At 33.8% G+C, this 11,126-nt stretch overlaps 1 protein-coding gene across 1 annotated transcript; it reads left to right on the plus strand.

Annotated features, from left to right (window-relative positions):
* The first annotated feature begins 235 nt into the window (after positions 1 to 235).
* Positions 236 to 10,861, plus strand: LOC142356593 (dnaJ homolog subfamily B member 4-like). The gene is made up of 4 exons (XM_075408457.1): positions 236 to 606; positions 727 to 838; positions 8,855 to 9,408; positions 10,174 to 10,861. Exons 1-4 carry the CDS (start codon positions 406 to 408, stop codon positions 10,420 to 10,422), a joined length of 1,116 nt encoding a protein of 371 aa, XP_075264572.1. The 5' UTR covers positions 236 to 405; the 3' UTR covers positions 10,423 to 10,861.
* Positions 10,862 to 11,126: the final 265 nt, after the last annotated feature.

Below are 11,126 nucleotides of genomic sequence, written 5' to 3' on the forward strand. Positions count from 1 at the left end.
CTGTTAGAAATTTAACATGATTCTTGCCAATTTTTATCAGAATGACACATAATTTTCCCGTTCTTTCTTTGAGCTGATGGTCCATTTCTGCTAATTTATGACCAATACAGCAATGATGTAGCTCTTGGATTTAAAAATGATTATCAAAGCATTTTCGACAAAAAAGGTTTTGAAAATTGGAAATTATCTACATTTTCAACGGCGTGTAAAAAGATACACATTCACATCATGTAAAAGTTTTCACTGATTAAATTCTCTTTTATCCATTAGTTATTAGTGGTTGGCATCCATACTGTTTATAGGTTATTTGTTTCAGTTTTTTTGATGTCAGGAGCTGGAAAGAAAAAGTACCACCACTACTTACCCCCGACAAACGATAATTACCTCTTTATCAATTAGACCAGAATGGTACTACCTGGCGAGTCAAATAGCCATTACTGCGTTCTGGGTGTGGGTAAAAATGCCAGTGAAGAGGAAATCAGGATTTCTTACAAGAAACTGGCAATGAAATTTCATCCAGATCGTAACCAACCCAGTCTGGCTACAGATGAAAAGTGCGGATTTATCGATGGCGTGAGAGAAGATTCTACTCGAATGTTCCAAAAGGCAAGACAAAATTTTTCATATGCCAGAGTCCACTATTTGATACCAATTAGGACAAAGGGGCATAAAGTTGGTCAATAGAAGATTTGATGACGTCAAAAAATAAGTTTTTTCTATTTGAAGGTAGCAGAGGCATACGCAGTTCTATCAGATCCTGACAAAAGAGCCATATATGATGCATCTTCTCAGCATTCGAGATCAAGAATAGCCAGACGCAACTCAACTATGCTCAATAGTAAGTTTAATCTATTATAACTATGGAGCAATACCCGCTTTTTGGGGAAAATGGGAGAACTTTATAATAGACCCACTTTTTTGTTTAGAAAGTTTTGACTTTTTTGAGGACTGCCAGACAGCTAATGTAGTATCCATTTAAAGCTCTTTGCGTCTTGAATTTCACTGCAAAGAGAAATTACAATAAATTACATTTTAAAAACTTTTTGATCACTTTATGTCAGCATCTTGTCATTTTGCCTTAATTTTTGACCGAATTTGACGATTCAAATTGATTTTTTGAATGATATAGTTTTTTGATGATTCGAAACAATTTTGCGGTTTTTTGGATGGTATCGCAGACCAGCCATTAGGTTACATTCACAACGCTGGTGGTGTCTAGAATTCAAATTTAACAACAATTGCAAGGGAAAGCGAAATTTGTTACCCAAATTTTAATCGAATTTTTGCAAAAGTAGTTCTTTGATAGTTTCAGATGACTAGTGACTTTTCGAGGGTGTCTCAGAACAACACTTGTTTTTAATTTCGCGCGAGCAATTTTTGAGTCAATTATTGTAAACTTGAGTGTCTTTTTTAAGCAAAATTTTTGTGCTTAGTGTTCGCGAACATACTTTCAATTTCACTTCTCGAGTAACTTTCTCGAGTTTGATTTTTGAGAGATTTAAATTGCTCTTATTGGGAAATGAAGTCTGTCGTTAAAAAAATCGATTGTAAGTTAGGGTTATCACAAGGCCCTGATACCCGAGTGGTAAGTGCCTCAGTCTACCACCCGAGGTCGAGGATGCCAACCACTGCCTAATCGTTTTTTTTTGCATCAATAGAAGTTGATCTAGGCTACAGCACCCTCTGAATTAATTTGCCCCACCTGTCGTTCTAGAGCAACGTTTGCCGATTTACGTGCAGTCTCAGTCCTTTTTTAGCCAATTTGATCATTTTTTTAAATTATATTAACAATTTTTCTGTTCGTTTTATTTTTTTTTTTTTTTTGAATTATAGAGCAACAAAAAAACCATCATTTGAGCTCTTTCAAATGATTAATTTTTCATTATTTTTCGAGAAAGTTATGAATTCTTTTAACCAAACTTCATGTTAAAAAATGAAAACTTATCCATGTTAATTGTAGCTTGGTTCAACGGCACTATTAACAGGACATTTACCGAAAACATTGGTTTGGCGATAAGTGCTTCTTGCGCAAACTTGACTCAAACAAAAAAACATTTGGTTCAATATTGAGTTTTTCGTTTGATTTTGCTTCTGCATCAGCCATGGACAAAGTGTACATTATGAGTGTTTATAGGCAGTGTCATCTGCTCAGTTTGCTATTGGTGATCTAGTTTTTCTATTGATAATCTATTGATAAAAAGCTATTGATAATCTAGTTAAATGGATATTCGATTTTATTTGAGCGTCGTTATTGAAGATCGCTCACTTATTTCGGGGTCATTTTATTTTACATTCGGTGACTGATTTCTTGACGCTGGTGCAGTACAGTGAAGTACGTGTCTTAGCTGAAATTGTTCGAATCTCGTGCTTGTGATATTCAACCAAGTTTTTCGACTGTGACGCCATTTGATATGTTAAAGACCAACTTTTAGTCTTGCCCCTATTTAGCGTCTTTGAATTCTTTGCCATCGGCATAGTTAATACGTCTTCTCTAATTTCTAATGAGGGAAAGATTCCGTTGTTAATAGCCGCGAAGTGATGGGAGGGGCTATTATTGGCCTTCTTTTGTTTTTCTAATTGATATTATTTTTCACATAGTGGAGTGATATTATTTTTCACATAGTGGAGCGATATTATTTTTCACATAGTGGAGCGAGGTTTTGCGTTCATTCGAGTAATTAAGCTTTTGGTCACACGTGACTCAAAAATGACTTCGTCACTCTGAGGTTGTTTTTTTAACCTCAATTCAAATAAAAGGTCAAGTTATTGTGTGTAACACTAATTGAAGGTTATAATAGAAGCAGCATTAATTTAAACAGATTCTCAATCAAAATATAACGTCTAAGTTTTTAATAAAAAGCAGTTTCCTTTTTTTGGCCTGTTTCTTCTCTTTTCGAGACTGCAGATCTACAAAGCTATTGCGGCTATTTTTTGAAAATCTGCCAGCTATGTTTTATAAGTTTGCTTTGTTGATTGAGGATTTCAGGCGTTTTTAATGATAACAAACAATTTGAATTAATGCAGACGTCACTTTTTCCGACTTTGTCGTTTTTTAATAATTGCAACACCCTTTGTTGAGTAAACAAACTTCGTCTTTACTTATTTGTTTCTTTATTTTGTCTTCGAGGACAACAATTGAAAGAGCTCAATTGCTCTCTTAATGTATTCCATCTGTTTCAACCTTCTTGTGTATAACTATTGGTTCTTACGATTTTTAAAAATTGTGTTCTATTTTCCTTTTTTTACATGTGTCGAACTCCTATTATGTTTTGAATTTGTCTATTGAGTTTAAACTTGTTTCATTTATAAATTGGTATGCTTTTCTAATTGTCCTTATTTCTTTTTCGAGTGTCAAATGTTGAAAAGTTTTTGATAAAGCGTATTTGCTGTTCATTTTAATTCACCATTGCATGTGGTTGATGACAATGTTTTTCAGCTTTCTGGTGAGATACTAATGTTCTTCAATTTTTGCAGTTTAATGTTTCATCACACTGACACTTAACTTTGATAATTTTTTTTTGATTTTGCCCTTTTTGCTGTTTTTTTTTTACTTTTCGCCCAGTCATGAATGTCTGATCCAATCCGATCAGGCCTCATAATTGGAGGTCATAAAATTTGTTCAATGGTTTCATTTGGGAACTAAGTTTTAACGATTTTGATGTTTAATGATTTTTATGATTTTTGATGTCATCGTCTGTATATGCTCTCCAATGGCGGATAGTTTGATACTGTTAGGGGTTTCAATTTTTTACTACGCGGTATAATGACTATCACCACAATGTTTCAAAGACAGAAGTGAAAATCAGTTTTCTCATTTTTTCTTTATCCTGTCACTTTTATATTGTAAATCAGGACTTGTGTTGCTGTTTTTTTGAAGATGTGCTAACACATTTTTCCGTAGCTTTGAGTATTCTAAGTGGGATGAACACAGCTTGCTTTAGTGGTGTTTAAAATGCATAATGCGTTAAAAATGCTGAAAAGCCTAAATTCAGGTTGCAAAGGTGATTTCTTGATTTTCCAGCCCGAAGTTGTGCAGTTTTTCTTTGGTTTGTGAGTTTTCCTTAAATAGGCCTTACATTGATGTCGGTCAGGTTTCATAAATTGACTTTGCAAGATATTTTCTAATGTCATTTTTTGGGGTTTTTTTTATTGGTAATGCCAACTTAAACACAAAACATTGTAGTGAATTTTGAAAATTTTTGTTTTTTTTTAATTGAAAAAATGGTTTAATATTTTGAGTTTTTTTAAAAACAAGTAGGAATTCTGGTAGTTTTCGAAACCTTGTGCTTTATTACGTGAAGTTCTTAGCTGCATCTACTTGTTTTGAGGACATTATATTTACTGACTTTATCAAATTTTTATTAATTTTATCTGATTTTTCAGTTCTTGAAGTTTGTTTTTTTTTCTTTTATGTTAAATCAGATATCTGGTATGTTGCAAGATAGTTATTTTGGTAAATATTGGCCAGGGAGACTTTGATTTTGAAGCCACAACAATGAATATTTTTTACAAAGTTGTAATGTTATTTTTTTGCTTTTTTGTGATTGAGATTTGTGATTTTTTTACGCCTGAGCTTACGTCAATAATTTGTTTTTGATCTATTTTGGAAGTATTTTTTTTGTTATGCAGCCATTGACACCAAGATGATTTAACGGATTTTCATTTTTTTGCAAATAACTTGTTTAATATTTTTAAGTATTTATTTTTCCGTACCTTTGCTGGCCTCTTATATTTCGAGCATGAATTTTATTTGCTAGCAAGTTTTGACTCTTTGGATTTGACCGAAAAACTTGCTATTCAGCGCCTGATCCCAAAAATATTCACGATTTTAAATGCTATTGTTTTTTATTTTCTCTAAATTTGTTGAACTGTTGTCTATTTGGCTCCGTAATGTGCTGTTGGTCAGGTCAATGAGCATTTACTTGTTCGTTCCAGTCAGTTGGAACGTATTTCAAGACTTATCATTCTATTTTTTTTATTTTGTTTTACTTTTTTTGCATGAGTCACGACTTTAATGTTTGACTTCTGACTCTCTTCATTCGCTGTTTCAACAGAATTGAGTTTATTTAGCAAATTTACGGAACTATGGTCAAGGTCAAAAAGTGAAATCAAAAGCGCTGTGATTGAACGATAACGCCCGGACCCGCAGACAGTGTTTAATGACTCTAAGTGCATTAAGTTTTCAAAGTTCAATAGAGTGTACTGATATTTGATAATAGCAGTAAGCTTATTTTTTTTCCAATTTGGAGTTGAAATCACCATGTTTATTGATTCTAATGCATTCTAATGAAACTGCAGACCACAAAAAAAACTTTTTTACACTGTGGACCAAAATTGATTAGGTTGTCGATTTTTCTCTTTTCGTAAATGTTTAATTGCTCTCGGATGAGAAAAAAAATAGTGTAAACGTGTCTTTTTTATGGAAAATTTTTGCTTGACTGTTTTTGCGCTTTTTTTCTAGAATACTCTTTGACTCCTCGGGTGACTTTTTCACGCACTTCTTGGTTTTTGGGTGACTTAAAATGCTCTCACTCCGAAATAAAGTTTGTTGTTCAAACAAAACTGATTGTTAGAGATAGGATGAGTAGGCCCTGATAGCCGAGTGGTTAATGCATCTGTAGCGGTGAAGGAAGAGGAGGCAGAATGTCGGGGTTCGAACCCTACCTTCGACTGATGTTTTCTCATCCATAAAGAAAAATTGACGCGCCCCGCCTAGGATTAGAGAGCTGAAAGTGAGATAAAAGTTCAAGATCTAGAATTAATTGTTCATGCTGTTTATTGTTCAATTGAGATCTAATGGAAATCAGTGAAAACAATATTTGAAAATAAGTTCAGATATTTTTGTTTCTGTTGATAAGTTTTTTTTTGTTTGCTATCATGAAAACTAAGAAGGTGGAACCTTGAAGACAACTAGCGTTATTTTTCCCTCGATAAATCAAAATGCTCAAAATGCATGCCACTGATAGATTCAGTTTCCTAAGATCTTTTCAATGTTACCATCCTTTTATCTCCTCAGAAGATATCAGGTGGCCGAAATTGAGTCAGCAAAAAATTCATGCTTGCATAAAGTTCTTGTTCAATAATTCTTGTTCATAAAATTTATTCAATGGTTTCATTTGGGAACTAAGTTTTAACGATTTTGATGTTTAATGATTTTTATGATTTTTGATGTCATTGTCTGTATATGCTCTCCAATGGCGGATAGTTTGATACTGTTAGAGGTTTCAATATTTTACTACGGGGTATAATGACTATCACCACAATGTTTCAAAGACAAAAGTGAAAATCAGTTTTCTCATTTTTTCTTTATCCTGTCACTTTTATATTGTAAATCAGGACTTGTGTTGCTGTTTTTTTTGAATTTGTGCTAACACATTTTTCCGTATCTTTGAGTATTCTAATGGGGATGAACACAGCTTGCTTTAGTGGTGTTTAAAATGCATAATGCGTTAAAAATGCTGAAAAGTCTAATTTCAGGTTGCAAAGGTGATTTCTTGATTTTCCAGCCCGGAGTTGTGCAGTTTTTTTTGGTTTGTGAGTTTTCCTTAAATAGGCCTTACATTGATGTCGGTCAGGTTTTATGAATTGACTTTGCAAGATATTTTCTAATGTCATTTTTTGGGGTATCTTTATTGGTAATGCCAACTTAAACACAAAACATTGTAGTGAATTTTGAAAATTTTTGTTTTTTTTAATTGAAAAAATGGTTTAATATTTCGAGTTTTTTTTTAAAACAAGTTGGAATTCTGGTAGCTTTCGAAACCTTGTGCTTTATTACGTGAAGTTCTTAGCTGCATCTACTTGTTTTGAGGGCATTATATTTACTGACTTTATCAAATTTTTATTAATTTTTCTGATTTTTCAGTTCTTGAAGTTTACTTTTTTTTTCTTTTATGTTAAATCAGATATCTGGTATGTTGCAAGATAGTTATTTTGGTAATTATTGGCTAGGGAGATTTTGATTTTGAAGCCTTAAAAATGAATATTTTTTTTTACAAATTTGTAATGTTATTTTGCTTTTTTGTGATTGAGATTTGTGATTTTTTACACCTGAGCTCACGTCAATAATTTGTTTTTGATCTATTTTGGAAGTATTTTTTGTTATGCAGCCATTGACACCAAGATGATTTAACGGATTTTGGTTTTTTTGTCAAATAACTTGTTTGTTTAATATTTTTTAAGTATTTATTTTCCCGTACCTTTGCTGGCCTCTTATATATCGAGCATGAATTTTATTTGCTAGCAAGTTTTGACTCTTTGGATTTGACCGAAAAACTTGCTATTCAGCGCCTGATCCCAAAAATATTCACGATTTTAAATGCTATTGTTTTTTATTTTCTCTAAATTTTTGAACTTTTGTCTATTTGGCTCCGTAATGTGCTGTTGGTCAGGTCAATGAGCGTTAACTTGTTCGTTCCAGTCAGTTGGATCGTATTTCAAGACTTATCATTCTATTTTTTTGTTTTGTTTTACTTTTTTTTACATGAGTCACGACTTTCATGTTTGACTGACTCTCTTCATTCGCTGTTTCAACAGAATTGAGTTTATTCAGCAAATTTACGGAACTATGGTCAAGGTCAAAAAGTGAAATCAAAAGCGATGGGATTGAACGATAACGCCCGGGCACGCAGACAGTGTTTAATGACTCTAAGTGCATTAAGTTTTCAAAGTTCCGTAGAGTATACTGCTATTTGATAATAGCAGTAAGCTTATTTTCTTCCAATTTGGAGCTGAAATCACCATGTTTATTGATTCTAATTCAATCTTATGAAACTGCAGACCACAAAAAAACTTTTTTACACTGTGGACCAAAATTGATTAGGTTGTCGATTTTTCTCTTTTCGTAAATGTTTAATTGCTCTCGGATGAGAAAAAAAATAGTGTAAACGTGTCTTTTTTATGGAAAATTTTTGCTTGACTGTTTTTGCGCTTTTTTTCTAGAATACTCTTTGACTCCTCGGGTGACTTTTTCACGCACTTCTTGGTTTTTGGGTGACTTAAAATGCTCTCACTCCGAAATAAAGTTTGTTGTTCAAACAAAACTGATTGTTAGAGATAGGATGAGTAGGCCCTGATAGCCGAGTGGTTAATGCATCTGTAGCGGTGAAGGAAGAGGAGGCAGAATGGGTTCGAACCCTACCTTCGACTGATGGTTTCACATCCATAAAGAAAAATTGATGCGCCCCGCCTAGGATTAGAGAGCTGAAAGTGAGAAAAAAGTTCAATATCTAGAATTAATTGTTCATGCTGTTTATTGTTCAATTGAGATCTAATGGAAATCAGAAATCAGTGAAAACTATATTTGAAATTAAGTTCAGATAATTTTGTTTCTGTTGATAAGTTTTTTTTCGTTTGCTATCATGAAAACTAAGAAGGTGGAACCTTGAAGACAACTAGCGTTATTTTTTCCTCGATAAATCAAAATGCATGCCACTGATTGATTCAGTTTTCTAAGATCTTTTCAATGTTACCATCCTTTTATCTCCTCAGAAGATATCAGTTGGCCAAAATTGAGTCAGCAAAAAATTCATGCTTGCATAAAGTTCTTTAATTCCCAATAAACTCGGAGGGTTGGAATAATCATATATAGATGCTCTTCATTTATCGAGGCCTCAAAGACGCTGTTAAGTCGGTTGGTTGGTTGGTTTACATTTAATTGATAATTAACTTGGTTATCATTACTATAGTCATCAACACAACGGATCAACAGTTTAATGAACCAAATATCAGCAGTCCATTTCGTTTCTCCAAACGTGAGGTAGCCCTTTCGGGCTATTTGGTTTTGTTCTCTCCACTTTGGTCACTTCGCTCCCAAAATTCTTGTTTGATCTGAGCGGTTTCTTCGTTTCTATAGCTTTCACCTCAAACAACTATCCCAACGAGCATATTCCTAACGACATCGAACCCTGGGAAATCTTCCGCCGAGTACGTTGCCAGCAGCCTTTTGCCAAAATCAACCAAAATGCCAACTTTTCACAGCCAATAATTAGGAAACAGTCGTTACGAAGTAGTGGCAAACATCAAAGCAAAACAGATTCCTATCCTTACAACGAGTGTATCAGTTCTCGTAGTAATGCCAAACGTACAAGCCGGAAAGTAATGCCACCAATTGAAATGGAAATTGAAGTCAAGCTCGAAGAGTTCTACTATGGCTGTTCCAAAACTGCACAAGTTGCTAGAAAACGTTTTGACGAACAATGGCGCCTTGAAGATGAGAACTTTGAGTTGGAAATTGAAATTCAGCCAGGTTGGAAGCACGGAACTAAATTGACTTATGAGGGATTTGGCGACGATGATGCCAATAATTTGACTGGTGATTTGATCATTGTTTTGGTCGAGTTGAGTCACGAGACATTTAGCAGAAAAAGGAATGATCTGATTTTCATCAAACGCGTATCGCTCAAACAGGTATGTGTGATATTGTGTTTACTTCATTTTAAAGGAAAATGTGCTTTGATTGAAGTTACATTTATTTAAGAAAAACACATTTAAAAAGTCATGATGAAGAGACACTGAGCGGTTTGTAAAATTTGAAAGCTTCTACTGCAGTGAGCCAATTTTTGTAATTTTTAATAAAGTTTTTGTAGATCAGACACAATTTTGTCCTGGTAACACTCCTTACATAGATTCTATGTTGAGTTTCATTTACTTATTTCTAGAAAAAACGAGGTAAGTGAGAGAGTGACAAATGAAGGCAGCTTGAGAAAAGAAAAGTTAGGAACATTTTTGGGCTGACATATTGAGCCATCTAAAGGTGTCTTTCTTCTAAGTTTTAGTTCAGTTAATGTGAATTTCACAAAAACGTAAACAGTATAACATCAAGTTTAGCATATACTTCTGTCCTTTTAAGCAATTTTTCATGTTTTTAAAAACTTAGTTAAGTGGCGCATGTTTCATTTCCGTTTTATACATACATATTGAGGAGCTTTGCGATTAGGTTGGTTCTATTTCTGTTTGCTTAATCATTATATTTTAAATATTCTTTCACCGTTCGTTCTTGTGTTTTGCGACATTTTCATTTATTATGTTACGCTTGCGTGGAATTTATGTAGGTTGGCTATGATTGTGTGAGAAATCCTGTTTACGTTCCTGCAAAGCCAATCGTTTGCACAGTTAAATAAGATCGGGGTCTCCAAAAATAGTTCAATGATTTGTCTACAATATTTGTTTCAGGTGTTCTCAGAGACGAGTTTTGTCGTGCCCACAATCAAGGGGAGCCCAGTGGAGCTGCAAATGGATCACGATAGTTTGATCTCGCCACAAACTGAGCGTAGGGTTCCTGGACTAGGAATGCCTTCGTCTAAAGATCCGACTGTGTTCGGCGATCTCATTGTAGTGTTTGAAGTCATCTTTCCGGAAAAACTAGATCCAGAAACTCGAGATAAAATAGCAGAACTTTTACCTCAAACTGATATAGCTTAAAGTGATAATTTAGACGCTAAGGTAAATTACTTGAAATCCTGATCTGACAGTAAAAATTTATGAACGGGGTGTTCCCCTTCAAAAAATTACGTTGTTTGCCCTTAGTCTTGCCATTTGGGTAATTTTGCAGTTGTAACTCTGTAATCGTAGGTTGTTCGCAAATGATGTGAGCTCAGAATCCCAGAAATAAATGATAGCACAAAATCAAAACCTACTGCTGTCATTTTGCAGCAATGGAAAGATCGATACAGTGACAGAAATTACTTCAAAGGGAAACAAGCCAGCTCTGATGCAAGGCATCAAATTAATGCTCAAAAGTTATTTAGCTCTTAATTAATTAATTTTGTTTTCCTGACTTTTGGTTGCTTTGTTTTTTAGTTGTAAATATGTAGTAAAATGTATATAACTAATTGAAAGTGAATTTGATTGTTTTTGATGATTTTAATAACTACTACCTGTCGAAATCATTGGAATACCTGCGATGTACCTGCATTGAAATGCCTTCCTTGAAATCTTCCCAAATTGTTAATTTCTGGGATTTTTGTACGGTGGCCTGATCATTTGTTTGTTATAAATTTACTCTTATTTCTTCCATAAACTGTAGCACTGTTTAGGAAAAGCATGTTCATCTCGGAATGACTCTTTGAAATTGAAATATGATTTAAAATCGTGTCACGCGTAGAGATGACATTAAAAGTTGATTT

The sequence above is a fragment of the Convolutriloba macropyga genome, unplaced genomic scaffold (genome assembly GCF_964194025.1).
Source record: "Convolutriloba macropyga unplaced genomic scaffold, txConMacr16.3 SCAFFOLD_738, whole genome shotgun sequence".
Classification (NCBI taxonomy): Eukaryota; Metazoa; Xenacoelomorpha; order Acoela; family Convolutidae; genus Convolutriloba; species Convolutriloba macropyga.